Source organism: Mangifera indica, chromosome 9, assembly GCF_011075055.1.
Source record: "Mangifera indica cultivar Alphonso chromosome 9, CATAS_Mindica_2.1, whole genome shotgun sequence".
Classification (NCBI taxonomy): domain Eukaryota; kingdom Viridiplantae; phylum Streptophyta; class Magnoliopsida; order Sapindales; family Anacardiaceae; genus Mangifera; species Mangifera indica.
In genome coordinates this window covers 10,852,232-10,877,705 of record NC_058145.1, presented here as the reverse complement: position 1 = coordinate 10,877,705, position 25,474 = coordinate 10,852,232, and the positions used below count along the sequence as shown (strand labels likewise).

At 31.1% G+C, this 25,474-nt stretch overlaps 4 protein-coding genes across 4 annotated transcripts; 1 reads left to right on the top strand and 3 right to left on the bottom strand.

Moving 5' to 3' along the window:
* Positions 1 to 2,633: 2,633 nt before the first annotated feature.
* Positions 2,634 to 5,464, bottom strand: LOC123225918 (cyclin-dependent protein kinase inhibitor SMR13-like). The gene is made up of 2 exons (XM_044650277.1): positions 3,619 to 5,464; positions 2,634 to 3,588 (listed from the first exon to the last, which is right to left on the bottom strand). The coding sequence occupies exons 1-2, from the start codon at positions 3,728 to 3,730 to the stop codon at positions 3,341 to 3,343; spliced, it is 360 nt and encodes a 119-aa protein (XP_044506212.1). The 5' UTR covers positions 3,731 to 5,464; the 3' UTR covers positions 2,634 to 3,340.
* A 142-nt stretch (positions 5,465 to 5,606) lies between these two features.
* Positions 5,607 to 8,563, bottom strand: LOC123225916 (heterogeneous nuclear ribonucleoprotein F). Its single transcript, XM_044650275.1, has 2 exons — positions 8,428 to 8,563; positions 5,607 to 6,528 (listed from the first exon to the last, which is right to left on the bottom strand). Exons 1-2 carry the CDS (start codon positions 8,439 to 8,441, stop codon positions 5,766 to 5,768), a joined length of 777 nt encoding a protein of 258 aa, XP_044506210.1. The 5' UTR covers positions 8,442 to 8,563; the 3' UTR covers positions 5,607 to 5,765.
* Positions 8,564 to 10,797: 2,234 nt separating this feature from the next.
* Positions 10,798 to 12,725, top strand: LOC123225917 (chaperonin-like RbcX protein 2, chloroplastic). The gene is made up of 5 exons (XM_044650276.1): positions 10,798 to 11,461; positions 11,545 to 11,636; positions 11,732 to 11,789; positions 12,203 to 12,268; positions 12,364 to 12,725. Exons 1-5 carry the CDS (start codon positions 11,126 to 11,128, stop codon positions 12,484 to 12,486), a joined length of 675 nt encoding a protein of 224 aa, XP_044506211.1. The 5' UTR covers positions 10,798 to 11,125; the 3' UTR covers positions 12,487 to 12,725.
* Positions 12,726 to 13,697: 972 nt separating this feature from the next.
* On the bottom strand, positions 13,698 to 22,076 carry LOC123225915 (armadillo repeat-containing protein 8-like). The gene is given in 11 exon segments (XM_044650274.1): positions 13,698 to 13,953; positions 14,096 to 14,265; positions 14,352 to 14,630; positions 17,602 to 17,762; positions 17,859 to 18,093; positions 19,230 to 19,313; positions 19,398 to 19,493; positions 20,119 to 20,657; positions 20,660 to 20,837; positions 21,519 to 21,775; positions 21,778 to 22,076. Coding segments are annotated over 10 exon segments (2,031 nt in total). The 5' UTR covers positions 21,923 to 22,076; the 3' UTR covers positions 13,698 to 13,953; positions 14,096 to 14,208.
* Positions 22,077 to 25,474: the final 3,398 nt, after the last annotated feature.

Genomic DNA, 25,474 nt, shown 5'->3' with positions numbered 1-25,474 from the left:
ATCCGATTTATATCTATCCCTAATTACATGCCTAATTTAGTTAAAAAAGTATATCAGTCTGTATCGTTAATTTTTTTGATATAGACCAATATGTACCGTATTGTACGATAAACATACTATATCATATCAAATTTCATATATCATATAATATATATCATTTTTTAACTATATCATATCATATAAGTCTATGTCATTCATGCTTATTTGGCTTTCTTTTCTTTTGCTTCTAAATTTTTTTTAATAAATAATTCCCAAATTTATTTAATTTTTCACTTAAGTCATCTCAACTCTCTCAATCTTTAAACTCTTATTTTAAGTTAAGCCTACTTAATCTCCTTCTTTCTTAATTTTTCAAATTATTTAGTTTTCTATTTTTTTAATATTTTATCAAGTATTATATTTGTTATCATATTTCTATGAAAATGGATCATAATTCAAATGAATTTAATCATTTTAATTATTTTAATAATGAAAAAATCAATATTTTAATAAAGAAATACAGTCACAACTACTCACTAAAAAAAAGTGTGAAAATATTCAATCTAATTAAAGAAAATATCGGTAATAAATTGGATCTAAGTGTAACATAAAAATATTGTTATTCATATTTAACATATGTAAGTTTGGATAACACAAAATATTTTCATAAGCATATCAATGACAATTGTAGAAAAATTTCACAACACTTATAAAAGCAGCAATATATTGCATTCACAAACTTAAGATCGGCATGTGAATTTTCTTCTACTAATCTATTTAGTTATGTGATTGGAGAAATATCTAAATTCACATATAGTCAACATAACATGAGAGTCTATATGGTTTTTATAAAATAGTGTTTAATATACATTTAAAAGAGTTTATGAGAGCATGTTAAGATTTGATATAATTAAAAATTAAAAATTAATAAAAATAAAAAACTATAAATGAACTTAAAAACTCTAGTGACCATTAAAACAGATTTGTAGTGTGAATTATAACTTGAAGCTTTTTCGTTGATAACTGCTAAAGAATCATCTTTAAAATCGAAATCACCTAATCGTTGGTTCCTACTATGCAAGTCTTTGATGCATTGAGCTAAAGTTTTGACTAGTGATTGTCTACCATGTGTTGTATTTAGTTGACTTCGTGTTGCCGTTTTTGATCGTATGAGGGCTTGAATTTTATGTCTCCATGGCTTGTAATTATATTAATATAATTAGTGTAAAAATCAACTCGAACAACTCCAAATATTATTTGTAGGTAAGTGTTTTTCTTTAATAATTATTCTATCAAGTAAATTAAAAATTTGATATTAATATATTATCGATTGATTTCAAACCCATGATCTCATACTTAAACAATTTTATTCTTATCATTCAAACTACCTTTTAAAGGCGACAAGATAGATCATTTCATGTTATTAAGTTCTTTAAGTTTTCGTAATTTTTATATATAAGCAATAATGTATTATTATGTGATTGATAGTTAAAAATCAAAGATAAATCAATACCTAATTACATAATAATATATTATTATTTGTGCATAAAATTATATATATATAATACTACTCTATATTAAAGTTTTTATAATAAAACTATATGTGCAACTTTTGTGCATAAATTTATATACGATGTATCATCATATCATTGAAAATTATTTTATATTTAATTTTTAACTATCTAATCAGATAATGTCATATTATTATTTATATATAAAATTTTGTATATAATATCAGTTAAGTTTCTAATGTAGAAACCAAAAATTAATGATTAATTGATTAAAAATTAAAACCTACATGGTAAATTCGTAACTATTTTACTACACGGTTTAGATCATGCCTATCTAAAAATTTTATATATGCCCATCTAACATTATTCCTGTCAATACTAATTAGAATGCATTATACCCTAATTATTATTATTATTATTATTATTATTATAATATATAAAAATTTCAATTTTGATCACGTATATCAACTATAATCAATTTGAAATCTAAAAACAAATAAATAAGATTAAAAGAGTTTTAATATTTTTGAATTTTAAAATTGGATTTTGACACTAAAAACATAAACATAATAATTCAAAAATTCAAAACCATATTTCATTACATAAATATTTTTGAATTGTTTACAAATTATATTCCACCCCACTAAATAATTAATTTTTGACATTTAATAATCAATAATTGGGATGCTTCTCTGGAAATTATTTTAATATTTCAAAAGAACAGTATTAAGGATAATTGAATATTGAAAACATTGAATTTAAACTTTTGAAAAAAAAAATGGAAACTAAAGTAAATCTAATTCGAATCTTAAATTAATATCTCAAATGACATATTATTGATAAAAATTTGGGATATTAATTATTTTAATAACTATATTTATATTTAATGTTTTTTTTAAAATAAAAACTGTTTAACGTGATATTTAGACGATCAACGAACTCTTTTTTACCAAACAAAATCTTTTAAAAATGTAAGTTATTTGGCTAAGTGCTTAAGCAGCTATACAATAAGGGATGGTTAAAATAAAATCATACATAAATATATATTAAATAAAAAGGTGACTAAATAATATTAAAATCATTAATATTCCTAAAAAAATTCATTATATAATACAAACAAATAATGAAACAACACAAGAGAACCTTTTAAATCACATTTTAAGTATACATTAACTTTGAAACAATTAGAAGGAATAACTGAGAAATAAATGAATATAATTAAGAACTAAAATTGAAGTATAATTATAATTATGAAGTAAAGTGAGAAAATAATAATAAATAATTTGTCTTCAGATTGTAAATATGTGATAATGATCGGAACCCGCACGAGTGGTTTCATCGGATTCTCTAATTGATGCTCCTGCTGCTGCTGCAGGAGTGAATGAGGTTGGAGACACTGATATCATTCTGATTTCTGACACATCCTCACTTTCCTACTTATCCAAACAACTCCTTTCTTCTCACCATTTTCTCTCATTTTCCACTGTGTTTTCACCTTGTTTTGTTGACATTGTTGATAAAGATTCCATGCATAATCACTGAGCCCTACCAAAAATAGAATAATAATGTTAAGAAGCAGAAGAAGCATATGCTTTATCAAATCTTTTATTTCTCATTAATTTTCTGCTTCATATATAAAAAAAACAAACCTCAAACAGTCCACCCTGGATAAAATTACAGTAATTTTGCACTCTCCAAATGTCAGCAATACATTAACAAGAACAAAAAAACCTAAAAATACTGATGATAATTAGTATACCCTATTATTAATTCTGGTAAAAGAAAAGATAAATATACTTCAACAATGAAATCGAAGAATATTATGTTGATATCGTTTAAAACTCTTGGAATCATAGAGCAAAGTAGAAGAAGAGCTCTAAATCAGGAGGAGCAAAGAAGGCAATAGGAGCTCTTTGCAGTGAGGAGATGTTAGAGACAGCTCTTGGCTTCTTTGGAGCTGGTGGGCATGTCACAATCTCTGGTATTCTGTATCTCTCAGCCTTTGGTGTTGAGAACCCACTTGAAGAATCAAGATGATGATCTTCATCAATATTAATATTCTTTGAAAAATCATCGGATGCTTTTTGAAGTTCCTTAATTTGCTGCTTTTTCTTCTGCTGCTTCTTATTTTGCTGCTGCAGCTTCTTCTTGTTTTGAGTATTTCTTGTTGCCTTTGGTGCTGCTGATGCTGATAATCTTGCTCTTGCTCTTGCTCTTGTAATTCTTTCAGATGGAGCCATTTGACTTATAAGGAAAAAAACTAAGAAAAAAAAGGAAAGAACTTTAGAGCTGCTAAATTTGACTACACCTAGAGTCTTTAAAAGCAAAACCTTTTCAATATTGTAAATTACTCTTCAAAAGACACAGTAAATTTAACTGTGATAAACTCAAACTTCATTACCAACCCACCAGTCAGTTTCACACAAACCCAGATGAGATTATGAAGAAGATCATGAAAAGCTTCACCTAAACTACTAACCAAACCTACAGATAGACCCAACTCAAACCAGCTAAAAAAGCAGAAAAAAATCCTAAATAATACATGTTTGCGAGTAGGGATTTATATGGAGAGCATGATGAAGGAGAAAGAGCAAGAGTTGGAGGGGATAGAGATTAAAGGGGTTTATATAATTGGGTTAAGAATAACGAGAAATACTGAGAGAGAAAGATAAGAGAGGAAAGAAGAGTTTGAAAGTTGATGCACCTAGGGATTATTCATGAGGAATATTTTGGGCAGCCTCCTATATTGATCGCCGCACTGCACGGGGTATTTATTAATTTTTTAGTAGAACTTGAATTTTAATTTCAAGTGATAATATTTTTCAAATTTTAAGGATATTGAATTATCTTAAATATGCTTAAATTTGAACAATTTATTATTTAAATTGTACTTCATCCTAACAAGCAAGAGTTTCTGATAATTTCCTAAAATATTTTAATTGTTCAAGAAATAAAATGGTAAACGTTATATTACTTAAGATTCTCAAAACCCTTTTTCGAATTTATGATTACTTATGATTAACTCTAATCCAATAAACTAATCAACCCATTTGGACAAAAACAAAAATAGTTGAGGAAGCATGCAGAGATTTTGTCTCTAAACCCTAAATCTCAGCTTCTTACTCACCTGATTGATAGTCGGCCATTTCATATTATTCATGGCACTTTTCCCCATTTCAGCCAAAAATGGGTGGATGATTAATGAATTTGTCTTCTTTTGGCTTTGGTATTATTATGCTTTGGTCGTTGGATTGAAGTTTAAGATTCTAATCGGACGGTTGGTAGTGGAAGTAATCCCCAATGTTTGTTTTTTGAGGCTTACTTGGACAAATAAAATTCTCAATGTTAACTCAATCCTAGTTGAAAGAGCTGAAATCAGGCTTCAAAGAGGTGTTTCATAGGTACCACCAATTTTAAGGAACTAACTGAATGCTCCAATAATATATTATTATATATTATTTTATCTTTATTTTAAAATTATCTTATCATATGATAATATAACTGAGCACTAAGTTTTACTGTTTATCCAGCTCTAAAATCTATGAAGAATAGTAAAATAATAAAGTTTGATTTATACAATAGGGGGAAACACAGGAAGGCATGCATGCAGAAGACAGACTTTAGAGTTAAGTAATTGCTTTCATCAAAGTCAACAACAAAAGTCTTGAGCTTCTAAATGCAATTATGGAAACCCAATTTAACCAGTATTTGAATAGTACAGTTTTAACAACCTGCGATATTTCCAAGACAATTCTATCACTTGACTGATTATGATGCTGATGATAATAACTGGAAAAAGAATCTTCCCAAATCAACAAGTACAGTGAAATTGATGAATTTGATTCTTGTGACTTACTGAATCTTAAGGTTGGTTTCAGCTCAACTGGTTTTGCAAACAAATGTAGAACACTCAGTAAGTATAAAGCAGAAAACACTAACAAACTAACAATTTTCAAAACCTCAAGTAAATCACATACACAAATAATTTCAGGTCGATCACAACAATCACAGAGAAATTTGTCTTGTCAATTGCCTAAGGTCCAACATTATGTCAAGTTATGATTGAGATGAAGACAGAGAGATTAAACTTGGCATACAATCTAAGAAGACTTAAACTGAAAAAAAATACACTACTTGGATTTTTTTAAAACAGTTTAGTGTATGGCTGAATTAAGGGAAAACTAGAAAGGTAAAATCCCAAACAATAATATTTAAGTAATAGATCAAATTAAGTACAGAATAACAGGTAAAATAAAAAGGTCTTTGAAGAAACAGTCACCGTCCTCTTGAAACTGCTTCATCCATCTCCTCTTGTGATGAAGGAAACAACTCTATATAACGACTCCCAAGAGTCATCCTATCTTTGGCCATTGCTGCCTTAGAGTCTTCTGCATTTGCAAATTCTACAAATGCTTCACCAGTTGGCCTCCCATCTGAATTCATTGTGAGATGAATTGAGTCTTCCGACAATACAAAATCTTTAAAGAAATCCATTATATCATCCTTGTTGGCTGAAAATGGTAATCCTCTCAATCGCAATACCCCTGTATGTTCAGCTGAGTCCTTGCCCTCATCATGCGATTTAGCTCTTGGGATATTTCTGCGAGGTGAACTGCCGTGTGCATCCAAAACTTCATTTGCTATTGCCTTATAATACTCTTGCCTCTTACTTCTGAAAACCTCAACATATCTCCTTCCCATGTTCTGCCTATTCTTTTGGAGGGCAAAATCAACTTGAAGAGGATACCCCAACACACAAAATGCTTCCCCAGTGAACTTGTTGTTCTTGTGGACAAAAAGAACATCAACAATGTCCAGACCATGAAAGAACTCAGCCACATCAGTTTCTGTGCAATCAAAGGGAAGGCCACGAAGTCGGACAACTGGGAAAGGTGGAGGTTGGTTAACATATCCATAAGGTGGTGGATTGTACATAAAACTTGAACCTGGGGAACTTCCATAGAATGGAGGTCCCTGATCAATCAAACGCTGACGCTTTGCACCCATTTCACGCCCATCAACTCCATCAGCAAATTTACTTCAGTTTCAAAAAAACATGGAACCAAAATAAGACAACTATTTAATCCTTGAGCACAGACAATTTATAAATCATTACAATTCAACATATTAAAATCAATAAACTACTCAATTCTGCTTCATCGTTCAAATATAGAAGGAATAGTCAAGTAAATCTAAATATACTGCAGTTCGTCCAGCTTAAAATCAATGCATTAGCAATTCCAACATTAGTAAAGCAGGAAGTTTACACAGCCCGTCTGGGAAAAGGACACCAGACTCATCTACATGGGTCCAATTTAAACAAGCAGATATAAGACTAGAAAGAGCTCGTTACTCAATATTAAGCCAAAATTATTTAAACAAGCAGTAATTAGGTATGGCACCTTGTTTCTAAAATTTGTATTATTGAGCTAATACCTTCATACTCTACCATTCCATGTGATCTTCACTTACTCTATAAAAATTCATAATCCATTTTTCGAATTTTAACAGCTACCAAGTCTAAGTACAGTAAAATTCTTCCAGCAGCTTAAAGTTCATCTCTTTTCGAATAACAGATAAAGACATTTCAGTAAATTATTAGCATACAAACAAATTTTCTTTCTTGTGTATAAATATTAATAAAGGGTACTAGATATGCTAAAGAATAGATTAAGTGTAATCCTACATAGAAAGACTAATCAAAATTTGAGATGAAATAAAACAAACCAGTCTAGCAGTTCCCATTTTTATTATGCTTAACAAAACTCCTTTCCAAGCATTGGCAGGGATGTGATTGAGTCCAGTTCGTCCTCCATAAATGGAGTACCCGACATTTGAAAGATTGGGAAAACATTATCCGTAGCAGTACTTCTATTTACTAATTCAATAACAGATACTCATAAAATCATCATTAAAACAATATGGACTACAACCTTGACCACCATGCAAAAAGTAAGTTGAGGTAGCATGCATGCATTAACTTCCGCATGAATGCAATGGAATGCACTCAAAAGATGAGTTTATGTGCATCAATTATATGCTATCCAGTCAAACTACCACACGCTAAACAAAACAGACCTACCTTCAGCACGAGCAAATTCTTATTCATTCTAAGAAAAAAGCCACATTTTGTGAACTAATTCATAACCTATACATGAATTGCAGCATCAACAAGTGAAGTTAAAGCCTGTACACAAAGACTATCTTAATTCGACCTTGATGTTATTGAATCCATTAATACCTAGCACATGACCTTATAATATATATAATACCAACAATCCCATTTTAGAGAACCTCAATCTTAAATTCATCACACATCTATCAGTTTAGGCCAAAAAAACTATTGATTTACCCAGTTTTTCATCAGAGATGTATATCTATAAATCAACCAAGGCAACAACTGATCAAGAAAATCCGGATCAGCTGAACATGAATATACGCTGCATAAACTGGACATCCTTGGACACAAATGAATTCATAAAAACAATATACTCTAATCACAAAGTACCCACCATGCCGTATCTAAGCAACTTCTCAATCAAAACTTCAAAAATTATCCATTCCCCTCTCTCCAAATGTTTCAGAAACCAAAAGCAGTGTTTAGTTTTCTTCGAATTACAGATTCCTCAACCAAACAACAATAAACACATAAAAAAAGTATAAAATATCAACCCAAAACTAAAGATGATGAAAGAAATAGTTTTTAAGGATCTTTAAATTCAAACACAAGAAACCCAATAAAAAAGGGCTTCTGGGAATCAAAATTAATAAGAAAAAACAAACATTAGCCACAAAAAAACTCGGAATACATAAACTAAATCCTTAACAACAGGCGGGCGCTTCGCGTAAATTACATAATAAACAAATTAACAAAGAACCCAATTGAATCAAGAAATAAAAAATATTCAAACAATTACATGAAAAAACGTTATCTTACCCTCTGTAGAACATCCTCGGAGAATCTGATTGACTTTGTTCGTGTTTGTCTGGGGCTTCAATTCATATGCTTTGGGAGTTGACGTGATGATGTGAGCCGGTGGTAAATGTACTTACTGGAAGAACCAAGAAGAAACGACTCCGTTTCGGTTTTAATTTTTTTTAATTCGGGTTATATAGAATTTAAAATTAAAAAAATTAATTTTTCCAAGGTTTATAAAACTATAATCCCAAATTTTTATTAAATATTATTTTTAGTCTTAATTTATATTAATTTTAATAAAAATTATAAAAGTAAAATAAAATTTAGTAATCATCATCAATTAAATTTATCATTGACGACGTCTAATTTTAATTCATTAAAATTAAAGACAATTTGTTTATACTAATAAAAATATAAGTAATATTAATTTTATTATAATATTTTAAAAAATAATATAAATAAATACCATCAACTGTTAAAATTAATAGTTAATTTTAAAAAATAAATAAAAAATAACTTTTTCAAATTAAAAATTTGTCATTTATCAAACTTTACATCGAAAAAAATTATTGAACTTATTTATTAGAAAAATTGTATTTATATTCTATATTTGTTAACCTCAATATGATCAAATTATATATTTTTGAAATTTTAATGTCTCAATCAAATAATCAATCACTTTGATGTGAAAAAATTATATAGTTTAGAGATGTAAAATAATTATTTTGTAATATCTTTTTTTTTTTTAATTTTGAAATTAATAAAGTATAAAACCACGAATAATTTAAAAGAAAAAATCTCATGAGATATTAAATATGTTTGACAATGTAATAGGCTAAATTATTATTATTATTATTTTAAATCACATTAAATTCATTATAATTGGGATCGTAGAATTAGGCTGTTTTGGGTGGGGAATTTTGCAAAATGGGCCATTTTGGGCTAAATGGTAAATTACTGGCCAGCCCAGCCTAGCCCAAGCCCAAGCCCAAGCCATTTTGCTAAAACATACTAAACCTAACGTGGGAATAAATCTTTTGGCCTTAAATTTTTAATTTAAAAAAAAAAAGGAAAAGGTATTTTTGTGGCTGGGTGAGGGAGGCAACCGATACGACTTTTTGCCTTGTAAGAAGCGTGGAATCTATTTCTCTCCTTGAAGATTCTAAAAGTGAAAAATAATTTTTGTTCCCACTCGCCTTTCAAGGGGCGTGGATTTCAATTTCAAGCAAATTTTCATTTTTATTTATTTTGCATTTGATTTATAATAAAATTATCAATTTCCAAGTATTTTTTTTTATATTCAAATTTTTAAAAATGTATTTAAAAAAACTGAAATTTTAAAGCTTTCTTTTTAATTTGCATCTCTTATCAAGAAATAAGTGGACTAATTTTTATTTTTTATAATAACATATGCAACAATTTCACTGAAACCATTTATTTAGTTGGAAGGAAGAATTGTGCAAAACAGTTTTTTTTTTTTTTTTTTCCAAAAATTAAATCTCCATTAAACTTTACAATCTTTAGAAATCAAAAAATGTTGTAATTACCTATGAAGTAATTAGTCTCAGTTTTATGAAAATAAATTATAAACCTATAAAGTAATTTGGTTATTTTATATTAAGTTGGATTAATTTTTAAAGGCCTATAAAAAAATATAAAACAAAAAATAAAATTAAAAAAAAGAAAAAAAGACATCTTATATTCATTGAAATAAGTGTTTTATAAAGCATGAAGAACTTTGGTTTTAACCTTTCGTATCACAATAGACTAATTTTTAAAGTTTTAAAATATCATGTAATGACATCTCATATCAATTGAAATATCTTTTTTAGACAATGATTTGAAGAATCATGAGATTAAGATATTTTTTTATTTAATTATTTTATTGAGATTAAATAAATAATTATCATTTTTTAGAAATAATAAGTTTTAATCACTACAGGTTTGATTATCTTAACTGTTTTTTTTGCCAAATTTTAAAGCAATTGAAAATCTTTATTCTGATTATTCTATCTAAGTGCAAAATCTATTAATTATTTTCATATTATTTTTAAAAAACTTATTATAAATTAATAATAAATTAAATTATAAATAAATAAGATAACTGCTTGGATTACCTACCTAGATTTAAAATCATGGTCCATAATCCCAAAATTGAAAGTGTGTAGTACACGACCAAATCCTGCGAGTGGGAATGAAAACCAAATTTAGAAATCTTTTAAGTACTGTTGAAGCACTTCAAAACTGAAACGAATACGTTCACGAAATATCAATCAAAGATTCTTAGATCCTACCACGTGTCAACAAACCCACCAATCTGGACTCTGGAGAAACCGACCAGATTCAAGTAGTTTAAAATTTTTTTTAAAAATCAAACCAATTTTCCCAAATTCAAAAGCGCCGGCTTTGATTTGGCTTGGAGAATTTCGGACCTTATAATTTGTCTGGTTTATATTCAATGTTACCTTTAAAAATATAAAAGAACCCCAAAAATAAGAAAAAAAAATAATAATGAAAACACTTTTCCATCATTCCTCACGAACTCAAGTAACTTTTGAATCTTGACTAAATTGCTTTAAAATCCAATTTTCTTGGATACCCACTTGCTTTTTGTTGTGGGTATCTCATTTTCTTGAGTTATTATCATTTGATCTAGAACAAAACCTGGTCGATTTTGTGCTCATCTAATTCTGAGTTTGTGATTGTGGTGTTGGAGATGGCGGTAGCGATATCGGTGGTGGGTTCGGCGGTGGTGGAATCACATGCAGGGCCGTGTCTGTGCGTGGAGGCGGCGGCGCTGCCTAAGAGTGGAGGAGAGCTGGCGTTGCCGAGGAGTTCGGCGAAGAGGAAGCATGTCAAAGGAGGAGTAGAGATGGGGAGTTCGTTTGTGGATTCTTGGCAGGATTGGAGGGTTTCTTCGAAGTTGATTTGGAATAAAGTTTACAATAAGAATTGTTCGAGAAAAATGAAGCAGCAGAGAAGAGATGGAAGGCTTGTGATTGTTAATGAATTTGCAGGTCAGTATGATGATGGCTTTGAAGATGTTAAAACGGTGAGAAAATTGAAGATCAGAAATTTTTTTTTTTATTATTTTTTGTTTCTATTTGAATTGACTGAAATCTGTACTGGCTGCAGCAAATTCTGAACTATTTCACATATAAAGCAGTGAGGACTGTGATGAACCAGCTCTATGAGATGAATCCAACGCAATATAGGTGGTTTTATGAGTAAGTGTTTGTAATTACAGCAACAATGGCTACAGAAAATAAAAGAAATTGTTTCCTGAAACTAATTTCTGTTCTGATTCCCTTGTTTCAAACAGTTTTGTTGTATCAAATAAACCTGGAGATGGCAAGCGTTTCATTCGAACTCTTGTAAAGGTAGGTTTCTGAATCCTTTTTGCTCTTTACATAGCAACTCCAGTGCAACAATGTTACAGTGAAATTCTTTGGTATGAGATGGTGTAAATGTTCCATATAGTTTTGAATGATCGAACGAGAATGTTCAGTTGTTGAAAAATCTGCTTGTCTCGAAAACCAGAACATTTGGATTGATAGGATTGGTGATTTCTGAGACTGGCTTGACGACCTTCATCTGTTGCCCTAGCTTGTTAAGTTATCACCCCTTTTTGGTCTCTAACCAGGATTGTTGGGAGCAAGGTCGGGGTGGGGAAGTTTTTTTTGGCTATTACTATTGAATAGTACTATACATACAAACAAATTATACAAACTCATTTATAGAATCTCGTTTTTTCTGCCATCTTATTATCATTGAAATCTTTTTTTGTTTATAGGAGAAGCAAGATCTTGCAGAAAGAGTAATGATAACACGCCTGCATTTATATGGAAAATGGGTTAAGGTATCGAAAATCATTTCAGAATTGCCTTATTTTTCTTTCTCAACATGTAATAGAACCCAGAAAATCATCTTTCACTTGTCTGTTATTTGATTCAGAAATGCAACCATGCTGAAATATATAAAGAGATCTCCGATGAGAACCTGGAGTTGATGCGCGAACGCTTGATCGAGACGGTGATATGGCCTTCAGATGATACAAACATAGGGAAGATCGGCTGAGGAGTGGAGTTGAATGCAGCAAAATGAAGGCTTTCCAGTTTTCATTGTTTGTTTCAGATTAGTCATTACTTTGCTTTGTTATCCTCAAGTTTAGTTTAGTTTGATTCCATGACTGTCATTTTATTTATATTATTTTTTTAGCAGGTAATAAAATGTATACCGGAGAATTGTGTATATATTACACATAAATCTCATTATAATTATAATTTTATAAACTATACATGATCACTTTGATACAAGCTTAGCCAAAATGTTCGATTGTATTTAGAGAAGAACATTTAGTTTAAGTAATATTTTATTACTAAAAATAAAAAATTATTTTAAAGATAAATTATTTAAAATATTATTAGATACAAATTATTATTATTATTTACTAAACTTGATAAATATAAATAATTATTATGTTTAATTAGATGTAATAAAAAAATATTAAAATATTATTTTAATATCTTAATACCTTTAATAAATATAATTATTTTAAAATATTTTTTATGATACTAATTATATTAATTAAAATTGAAATTATTTTTATCTTAAAAAATTAATAAATAAAAATATAATTATAATAAATTTAAGATTCCTTAATAATCTTTTAACACTAGTGAAGGTGGTAATTATAATATCTTTTATATTATTTATTATATTACTATCAAAATTTTTTATTATTTATCAATCAAACAAAATAATATAAATAATAAAAAATAGAATATCAGAATAATCTTTTTACTTCTGGAACCAAACACCTTAAAGTAAGATCAATTATAGTTTTACATCTACATATAGAATATGAATTTTCTTAAGAATTAAGGTTACCAGGCATTTGCTGCTTCATTCTAAACCTGCAAAATAGTCCATTGAAATATTAATTATTTCAGCAGGTGTGGAATGCAGGAATTAAAATTCACCCACTGCTTTTACCATCTGGCATAGATTTTAAAGAATCATATATTATATCACAGTCCATTCAAATCACTCAATCAAGATCAAATTTTCGACCAAATTTACAACCGACGACAATGGATGAATCGAAGAAATGTTAATAGTTTGAACCATCAAATCGAACATCAAAAACAGACCAAGAACAAAAATTAAATCGTTAGATTGTTCGATAAACAGCAAAAGAAGAAATTAGAACAGGGTTATTTCATATTGTGAACCCAACAAGTTAAACTTTGACAAGAGGAATCAACACGAGGAATGAAACAACGTGATAGTACAACAGAAGTCGGAAATGACCATATAAATGTTAGGATAAACCACTGCAATCTATCACAGGCAATATACAATTCAGATGGTACATAATCATACAGTTTATACAGCTATCTGACACATACAAAAATTTGACAAAAAATATGTACGTATCAATGGAATAAGATATACAAACGTAACCTGGTTGGCAATACCAACAACGAATGATAGCTCTTGAACCCTTCTGACTGCAAAAAAATTCAAAGCAATGTGTTGGGCCTGCAAAAGAAAAGAGTTGAGAGAAAGGATGTGACATCCAACATGATGATTGATCGAATTATTTGAAGATATTTAAACCATAAAGGAAAAAAAAAATGGTGAATTAGCGTTTAAATTATAATGAACTTGTCTGAAGCATTACCATGTTGTTGGGAGCCTCCGGAGAAAATCTGAACAGTATCCTACAAACAAGGTAAAAACCAAAATCCAGAAACTCTATCAGCATCAGTTTTCTCTGCTTTGATACAACAAGAACTATCTTGAGCCATCCTCAAAATTCGTAAATTGTACAAGCGCTGTTCTGACCCGGAGCTGTGCCGAACAATAAACTAGATAAAGTTAGCAGTAAAGGTTAAATGAGTATAGAGGAAACCGAACTGAGATGTAAAATTAAGGACCTTTACATCCAGGCAGGGATCATTCACCATATTCTTCATTTGAGAAACTATGCCAGCATCACTTAATCTTACAAACCTACTAAATGCACCTGTACTTGATGAACAAATTAGATTTAGCACAACCCAAACAGTAGCTGTACGTAATTGGCTGCAGTTACTCTGCAAAAACTTCATTATACAGGATTGGGTTCCATTCTCTTCATGTGAAAGGAGTTGATTTATTACTGCTTCCTTGTGATACTCTTTTCCGGTTGACACATTGCTGAGCACATACATTCCCTACATAACAAGGATTTGGAATCTCTGTATAAGTCAAGAGGACAAAAGGAAACAAGCCCACTCCCAACCTTTCATTTCACATCATTAACACAATAAGTCCTCAGCAGCTAAAAAATAATTGAAATTCACATACAATTTCTACATGTATCTGACCGTATCAGTAGCAGTAGTATAAACATATTCATAAGTTCAAGTATCATTTTGAGCAGTAGTGTAAACTATAATTATAGAATACAACTTTCGGCCCAATAAGTTCCATAAGACAAAAATTCATAACATTGCAGGCAGGAGAATTTATGATCTGTGCTTCTTCATCTGTTTGGGTGTTTACAACCATTAATCCTTCTTTTGTTATTCAACATCAAAGGTTGAACTACAATTTTTTCCATATTTATAGGTACCAAGATCCTTTTATCATCAACCAGGAAGGATCTTAGTTATATATTGACTCTTTATTTAGAGGGGGGAGAGGGGTTTGTGTTTGGTTGTTTGGGGGTAGAGTCAAGCTCTGGAGTTCCCTTTTCAAAGAATTTGATAGATTCCTAATACAAATATTTAATAAGTGTCAGCTCCTCTCCTAAGGCCGTAGCCTCCCTATCAGTCAAAGACTGCCTAAAATATCAAATATCAATATTCTTCCCCCTCTCTTCTAATACAATATCTCTATTTATAATACCTTATCTAACTTTACATTTGAATATTATTCAAATATTTATAGTATCCAAATCTTAAATATATTATTATAATCTTATCCTAATCTTTTCTTACATTTCTTCAAACCTAATTTGAGAAAATCTAATCTATTTTGTCATTAGTCAAGTTAACATCATTAATCATAGAAGTCAACCCCATACTGTTCATCATCACCAAACACATCACTTTGACATTATTCGTCCTAAACACGATCGCATATGTTTCAAACCCCCAATGTTGTAGCCATTTTTTTTACCAAATTTATCATCATCCACTGCTAATGTTGCACCAAGAATTCCAAATCCAACCTCGATCTCGCCTTCCTTGTCAATCCCTGTTCTTTTTATGGCTTTCTCCCCAAACAACAGTGATGGTGGTTAAGCTTCGATCTCATCGTCTTCCTTCTCAATCATCTCTCTTCTTACGACTTCTTCCTGAGACATTGACAATAATCGCTAAGCTTTGATCTCATTGTCTTCCTTCTTAATCACCCCGCTTTTCACAACCCCCTTCCATTCCTTCGAATACCCTTTCATTGCCCTAAGTTTATTGGCCATATTATCCAATCCGAATTCCATGGCTTCCAACTTCTCCTTCACTATCTCCAAAATCTTTTTTACATCAACTCTATTCTCCATCTCGAATTACATTACTCTTATACCAATTTGATAGATACCCAATACAAATATTATTAATATTAAATAAAATAAATTGATAACAAGGGATGTCAGCTCTTTGCCTAAGGTCGTAGCCCCTATTAGTCAAAGGGCCCAAAATACCAAATATCAATATTCTTCCCCCTTTCCTCCAATACAATATCTCTATTTATAATACCTTATCTAACTTTCAAATTTAAATATTATTCAAATATTTTATTTCATCTTAATCTTAAATATATTATCCTAACATTTATTTACTTAATCAATTAATATTAATAATATTATCATAATAATAAATATTATCAAATCAAATCCTAACAGAATGTTGTAGAATTATTGACAATATTAAAATAAATAAGATAACATTTGCTACGATAATATCATTGCATCAACTGTTTATTCTTCCATGCAATATCTCAAATACCCAGGTCAATTTTATTTAAATAAAATTCATTATTTGGCTTCAAGATATGTCTCACATGAATACTGATACAAACCTTAAGAGAACCACACCTCAAAAGCTAGCTATTGAGATAGGAGAGTCTAAGGACATATAAACCCCACACTAGTTGTCCATACTTTTTAATGTGGGATCCAAGTCCCATACTTTGCACTTGGGATCCTAACATATCACCATCCTTTGCAACCCCGATGCCCACGCGGGTTGGCTGTGCGCTAACTCCCTGCTAGCCCCAGGCGAACACTGCAATACCGACGTCACCACCCGCGCCGCACGATTGCAATTGGGAGACGTGGTGATGACTCTGATACCAAATGATACGAACCTTAGGAGAACCACACCTCAAAAGTTAGGTATTGAGATGGGAGAGCCTAAGGCCATATAAACCCCATATTAGTTGCCCATACTTTCCAATGTAGGATCCAAGTCCCATATCTTGCATTTGAGATCCTAACAAATACATAATCAAAATCATTCCTTTCCCAACAATACAGTTGGGATTAGTAAGACAAGAATTTTACATATTGAAATTAAGGACTATAAGCCTTCTACAATTGAAGAATCTATTTCTACTTTATACACCAGCTGAAGCAGCTCTTAGAATTTATTGCTCAGTTTGTTCAACATTCTTTTCTTCTTTCTTTCATTTTTCATTAATCTTAGAATCTTTTTACATGTAATGTTTTGCTACACAACAAATGAGTGCATGCATTACACCCATCACACCAGTCTTCTATATTAAGTTATGTTGGCAGCACACCACCTCACATCAAGCATTTTATGTGCTTATCATCCATTAATTCATAATAAATGAAACTAATATTGCAGAGACATTTGTCAGCTTCACACATTAGATATCTCCATAAGACATCCATACATGAGTGATGCTTTTCACAAATTATCCCCTTGGCAGAAGCACGAGTTAAACCCATGATGGAAGATGACTATCATAATTTTCCCAATCTAGAAAAGCAAACCTGATAAGTATCTTATATTTTTCCGTGTATGATTCCTTAAATAACTAGTCACACTTTGGATTAGCAGTAAAACAACTCACAAAAAAAAAAAAAAACCTAATAAGGCACTCCTCCTTATCATTCTTAATAAAAATTAAGTTTCCAAAAATCATTTCAACCTTCCCAGAGAAAAGACTTCTAAACTGTATCGCAATTTCAGCTTTCGAAACACTCTTTAATTGTCTTCCAACAGCATCAAATATAATACCGTCTTCAGCAAACATATACTCAACAGAGTCTATACATCCATCAATAAGGTTACGAGCAAAGGCTAGAGCTTGCTCTTGAACAAAAGATTCAGGGTCTGAATTGTAACAAAAATAGAATGGTGGCTTACTTTTAAAAGCGAAATATCAGTTAAATAGAATATGAATTGTCACAAATAGAATATGTTTATTACCACAGATAAGACTTGCTAATAAGGGTGCAGTAAGCTCTGTAAATACTTCTTCCTTACACTTATTTTCTGCTAGGAACATTAAATTCCTCAAAGCCCATAAAGCATTTAGCCTGATTGTTGCATCCATTGATTTTGATAACTGAACAAGCTGTTTCACGCCTCCAAACCGAAAAAATGTTGACCTACAAGTTGTAAGATCAACCACTATGTTGCTAACAGCACCAAGAGCAGCAACCTGAAAAATAAAGCATTGATTTCTATGAAACATTATTATTAAACAAATAAGACCTGACAAGATGATATCTGAACATGGTCAGCAACACATTTCCTGCAAACAATGTAATTGGTGGCAAGAAACTTGAAATAGTCAATACTATGACCCTCCTCTAGTGATAATTAATTAAACCTGCAAAGAGTGTAGAGTAGCAATATTTATATCAGGATATTTATAGCCTCAGTGATTAGCAAATTTTGGCTGCATCCATTTTTGGCTTTGAAGTGGGATAATCATTTAAGATTGGCGAGAAAAACTTGTTTATACATAAACATAATGTACAATTTGGGAACTCAGATCATACATAAGAAGGATATTCATGAAGCATCACAAGTTCTAAAATGTGCATAGGTAAATCTGCACCAAAGACTCTACACTGGAAAATTCATATTGTCTGGGTTTTAAAATAAATGAAACCCCTAAGAGCCAAAAAGTGTCACTTGTATACTTTTTGTGAAATTATGAACTAGAAATCCTCATAATGAAGAGGAGAAAATACAATCTAACACCAAGAATTGATTAAAATGCAATCTTGAGACCAACACATCAACCACATATCCAAAACAAAGTATATATCAACCATACTTGCATAAAATCAGGCATATTCAAAACAATTTCATTAAAAAGACAACTTCTATATATATAAAGAAAGAAATTTTATAAGCATCAAATATGAAATCTTGTGCAAATAGGCTCACCCCCCACTGCATAAATCAATTGTCTTTAGTACTCAATTCTACCACCATCCACTCAATTTTTTCAAGGTTAAAGAGTAACAAAGCAACAATCACATGAACTATTTTGTAAAGCAGTAATATAATTTACGGACTATTATTGTCATTTTTATCTTTTTTTCTATGAACCAAAGAAAAATACTCATTAAATTAATAAAAGTTAAAATGAAAGGATGTGATGATCACAAAGGAAAAATATAAGCTATTAGATTCTCTATCCCATGATTTTCCATAAAAGAAGTTATAGCCAAAACCTGTAAGTTGCTTACAGATTCTTAGACATTGTCAAGCTACTTTTCAAACTTGGTAAGATTCGTCAGCAATATACAATAAGCATATTCAAAAGATAATATACACACATACCTGGACAGAAGTAGAAGGTTCATTTAACAGCCGAACCAAGGGAATGACAACCATTTCATTCATAAAAAAACCTGCACTCAAATTCTGAATGATGTCTATCAGCAAAAAAATTATGCATATTAGAATCAGGTTTTTGATACTGTAAAACCAAACATTAATATAGCGAACCTTGATTGATCGAGATACACTTTTTAAGCAAATGCAAGCTGCAATACGCACATCAGCACTGTCATGTGCTAGAGCATCTATTACCATGTTCAATTCCTATTTTCAAGGGAAAAACAACGACTTACTAAAAATTTGAAGCTTAGTAGAAAGCAAGAAAAATATCTAAATGCCCATTCCACATTGTTTTTCTAAATATGCCCACAATTGGGATATGTAAGTACTCAACAGCTCCCTCAAAAAAAATTACTAAGGCCCAGATAAACACGATACAACATCTCCGACATAAGGAAACTATAATTGTCTCAGAGATATCGATTAATAATCAATACCTATTGTCTATTCCATAAATTTAGAATCCAAGGATCTTCATCTGGATTCACAATTAGTTGGGAGCACAAATTTTTTTTTTTTTTGGAAATCCTCCCATTATAAGAAAATTGTTGCTAACTCTTACTGCAACAGTGCACACATCATTAATTAAATAATATCGTGTCTTTTTCAGGATGGTCACTGATCATGCAACTCAGAAACAAATGTATTATACAAGTAAGATCATAAAAATAAAGTCATAGGTTCCAACCTTGTCTTGATGATTCAATATAAGAACTGACTGAATCACTATGCTGAAAAGCATTAAATGCACAGATAAGAAAAAGAACTAAGCAAATGGCAAACCAGGAATAATAAACTGTTAACTTGGCACATGCATGCCACATCAGACCTGCAACGATAAAAATCTATCCCTGCAACATTCCAACTTCGAGCACATGTCAGCCAATGCCAACAATATTCCTTCATACTTTCTAGGATGTAATGAACCCTTTTGCAAATGGTTGTAAAGCTTATCAACAGCGCTATGCTCAAAGGCTAGTTTATGGACATCTTCCTTTTGTGCTATCAAACGAGAGAAACCAAAGGAAGCTTCTTCTCCAATTTGACCAGGATCATCTAGAAGCTCAAGTAGAGTAGTTATAAGTTTGGCTTTGATCCCTACATCTTGCAGATAGCAAGGAGAAGCGTTACTTATGACAATCAAGCACAAGGAAGCCAACAATCTTGTCCGGACAGATCTATCCTTCACTAGCTCAATTATAGAAACCAAAGCTTTTCCACTGTCAGGTCCAACAAACTTTAGAACAATTTCGGAATTGTTATTGAAGATTGTCGCTAGAGACTCTAAGCTGGCATCTCTCTGACTTAAAGAACCCTGAAGAAGGCTAGTAAGCTTCTTTAAAACCCCTGCATCAAACAATATCTTCCTTCTAAACTTGTCTTACAGGAATGAGTAATAATACTTGCACCAAGCCCATTAACAGTTTCATTCTCATTATTCAATAATGAAAGAAGAAATTCCATGTTTTTCTCTTCAAGGAAATCATACTTTGGAGCACATTTTGATTGATAAATCATTTTAAGAGAACGTGCACCAGCACCTACCACCTGAAAAACCAAACAAAGAGATCATTTTTAGACATAAGGTAAACAGAATGCAGTCAGTTCTGTGATTGAATAAAATAATAATAATAATAATAAGCAACAACAATATTAGCTAAAGTGCAGTTTATTCCAGATTAGGGTATGTGATCAAGCATGAAGCTTTGCCCAGACATGATTTAACATGAGTAGGCTCAGTTAGTTCACTGTTTAGGGTAATCACTATCACTTTGATATGACATATGTCGACTCTTGCTTCTACTATACTACATCATTTATCTATAATGCGAGAGCTTTTACTATAATCTTTTAACAAATTGAAATGCAAATTACCAATGAAAGATAAACTTGTAAAGATGACATGTAATATAAAAATACTTCGGCCACATAATTCAAATGCATTAACCTCATCCTAACTTCATTCATTCTACATAATTGAGATGGACACAATGAATCCAATAGTTATCACTTTCAACACTTTCTCCATATGCAATCAATTCAATGCATTAACCTCGTCCTAACTTCATTCAAAAGCTGTTAAGCTCCATTGAATTCACAACTAGCTCATTATTTATCAAGCATGAAGCTTCCATTATTGCATCATTTATTAGAAGAGATAGACGACAAAACAATTACCACAAAAATTAAAACAGAACAAAAATATGAATAATTCAATTTAAATTTAACCTTCTCATCAAGATTCGAAAGGAGCCGCGACAAATTCTGAAATGCGCCAGCTTCGAGAACGGCTTGGACTCCTGGGTCGAAGCCGCAAGCGAAGCTGCCAAGCACCGCAGCTGAATGTACAATGATATTTTTGTTAACGCTATAATTATAATCATTATTCTTATTATCATTATAATTGTTATTGATGACGTCATCTGCCGAAATGGCGTCTGCTAGGATAGTGGCGACGGCAGGCACGGCGCCGAGCTTGAGGACATGAGCTTCTTGGTGCGGTTACCAATGATTTGGTTCTTGAACTGACGGAGAGCCTTGAGCTTGACGTCCTGATCCTGGGAAACCAGACGGTGGATGATGCCTGTTGTGGAGGCGCCGTTTCCGGCTATAGTAGCGTTGGGTGTCAGCATGGTGGCTAGCTCCGAAGAGAGGGCGAGCGGTGGTTAGCTCTAGAGAGAGAAAGCGGTTTGTGGTAAGTTAAAAATAAAAATATACTTTTGAAACGAATCAGGAAATTAATTAAATAATTTCTTTATAATAAGCAGAGCAGTCACAGGCTGGTCCGACCATTCATAAAAAACCACGGCCTGTGCTGACACGTTCCGCAATTTTGTATGTCGTGGTAGGGCTTATCGGTTGAACAAACCGTGTCGAAACCTGTAGGTAAGGCTCATGGGGCGACTTAGTATGTCACATAAACAAAAAAAAAAGGGAAAAGGACTATTTTCCACCCATTGTTTATCCCATTCTCAAACTTATACCCACGACAGATCAAAAATTACTTTTTCCACTTATGACCAAACTGCCGTCTATTTTTTCTGTTAAAGAGAGGGGTAAAATAGTTATTTTACTGTTTATATTAAAAAATTATAAAATTTATTACTTTTCACCTTCCATAGGTTTTAGAAACTAACATTTCATCTTTACCTAAAATTTTTAAACTTTAAAAAGTAATATTTTTACCCCCAAACCTAGGGTTTTCATATTTTTTAAAATGCAACAACCCCCCATAACTTTCAAAAATAACAGTTTCACCCCTGTTCTTTAACTTCATCTTCTAACGTCGTCACCGGCCTCGGCCTCCTCCTCCTCCTCCTAGTGCGACGACGGTGGTGCGACGAAGAGATCTTCATCTCCCCATCGCACCATGCAACGAAGAGACAAAGATCTCTTCGTTGCTCCACCTAGACGACAAAGGACAACGCTTCGTCGATCGTCACGTCGTCCTTCGTCTGTTCTTTCAGATCTGGACGACGCTTCGTCGTCCAGATCTGGGTGACGAAGGGTCGTTCTTTGTAGTCGGAGATAAGAGATCGGTCGAATGCATCGGCCGTCGGTGACGGCCGGAGAAGGAAGCAAACCCTAGGGGTGAAATCTAAACTTTTTAAACTTTGAGGATGGGTTCATTGTTAGTTTTTAAAACCTGGAGGGGGGAAATAGTGAAATTTTAAAGTTTTAAGGTTTTAAATAATAAAATAACGATTTTGCCCTTGTCCCTAACTGGAAAAATGGACGACAGTTTGGTCATGGGTGAGAAAAAAAGTTTTTGATCTTTCGTGGGTATAGGTTTGAGAATGGGCTAAAAGATGGGTGGGAAATAGTCCTTTTCCCTTAAAAAAAAATACAAAATTGAAAATAATTTTAAAATTTATGGCCAAGCAACCATAGGTTGTGTCACGAATCTTGTTATCTCGAGGAGTCTTAGTTTAATGCAATGTATATATTTAATTGACTGCATCAAATAAGGCATGATATAGTCTGACCCGAGCCACAAACATATTTGAAAATAAGAAATAATATATTTAAAGATACCGAATAATGTTTCTTATTATGATCCATATTTTTATAATACAAATATGCATTTTGCTTATTTTATATCATATTTGTAATTCTTTTAATATGAACTAAGTTTATTGATTTTAAATTTTTCTTTATTTTATTTTTAAATGCATTTTATTAATTTTAAAATTTTCAAATCAAAACAATATTTTATTTAAATTAAAGAAAATTATCATTTGCAGTTGTTGATAGGTTCTCGTAGATTCCAAATAATAAAAACACTTTTAACTTAAAAAAATATATCTCTTATAATAAACAAAACAACAAATTAATTTTAAAAAGATTTTGCTTAATTTAAGTAGGTTTTGTTTATTCTGAATAAGTTTTGTGGTTTTTATAAAAATAAATTTTGAAAAATAGTATAATATAAGGTTTTTATAGGTTGTAAATACTCACATCAACATACAAATTATTCACATAATTGCATAAATTATCCACTTTAACATTCCAAAATAATCATGTTGGTATTTTTAACGGAATAAATTATTATGTTATTCTTATTTAAAGTCATTTGCAACTAGATAATAGTTCGTTAACTTTAATAAAAAATAATGAATGTTCGGTCATACAATAAAATAATTGAAATGTTCGTTCCCTTTTTTTGTAAAATTATAAAAGTACCAATAAACAATTAATACAATTATCAATTATCAATCTATGTTTATTGTTATTGAAATTAAAAAAAGAAATACTCATGATCTCCATCATCAACTAGATGGCGTCTTTGCGATAGTGTCACTCATTGTGCTCGCATGACCAACACTGTTAGTCAACTATGCATGCACCAACATAGTGTCAACAATGTACAATCACATCGAGGGTTTTGTTGAAATGTTGTGGCTTCATTGTCATCATTTAAAACCTACAAAGGATTCATTGCGATGATGCTAACTGGGACTAAATAAACAATCTTAGGAATTGTTAAGAGTGGATTTCAACCTAGAGATGACAACAGACCGAATAAGGGTTGAATATCTTAATTTTCATCTATGTCTTCACATGAAAAACTTTTTTCCGCCCCCACCTCATCCCCTTATCGGGGATGATGGGGAATTTTATCTTCTCCTGATGAAAATTTTTTTTCTCCCCTTCCCCTCCCTCTATTGTTGGATAACACCTTGGGTGTGATTTTGGCTATTGGATTGCATTTTTGTGTAATTTGATCGCATTTAATAAGATTGCACTCTAGATGGTATGATTCTAACTGATAGATGTGATCACATCATACTTTTCTAGTGTGATTCTAGCCAATAGAGCCAATCAGATTGTTAGAGACCTTTATAATAGGCTATTATAATTTCAAAAAGTGAAATGTACTTAGAAAATTTAATGGGTAAAAACTTGTGATTTTCCTAAGCCTCGGGAATTCTTAAATGTCACATGCGGGCCCCCATTGTTTGTAGGCTACAAGGAACGAATTTATGCGTTTGTTTCTTTAGGGCATCATGTAGTGGAGAACTTGAGAAAGGAAGGCGAAAAGAATTTCCCACCCAAGGTTTTTTGAGATGACAAAGTTTTACCCTTTTTAAGTTTCAAAACGATAGAATCCCATATAATATTTACGTTGGTTAAAGAATCTTGTTAAAAAAGGGTAAAAATATGACTTTATATAAATTTTTCTATTTTTATTATCTTTTATTTTTTTCTATTTTTTCATATCCCTTTTATTCTTTTTTTTTAATTTCTTTGTTATGTTTTCTATTTTCTCTTTTTAATAGTTTAGAGGATAAATTGTAAATTTTGAAAAATTAGGGGGTCAATAGAAAATTTCAAAGAGTTTTTGAAAATTTAAAAAAGTTTCAAGATATTTTTGAAAAATTTAGAGTTCCAATATGTGCCTCAATAGTTTTAAAAATAGCAATTACACCCTTAAAAATGATCAAAAAGCAACATTTTAAAGTTAGTTAGAGTTTTTATATGTTTTAGAAATCTAAGTGATAAAATTTTAAATTAGAAAAAATATATTAATGATTTGACATTTCGATTAAGTGTTAATAATAGTTTCATAATTTCAATAAAAAGACAAAACAAATATTTTTTAAGAAACTCAATAAAATTACTAATAGAAATAAATGGCGGATAAAAATTGACTTTTTGAGATTTAAAAGAATGAGAATTTGTCT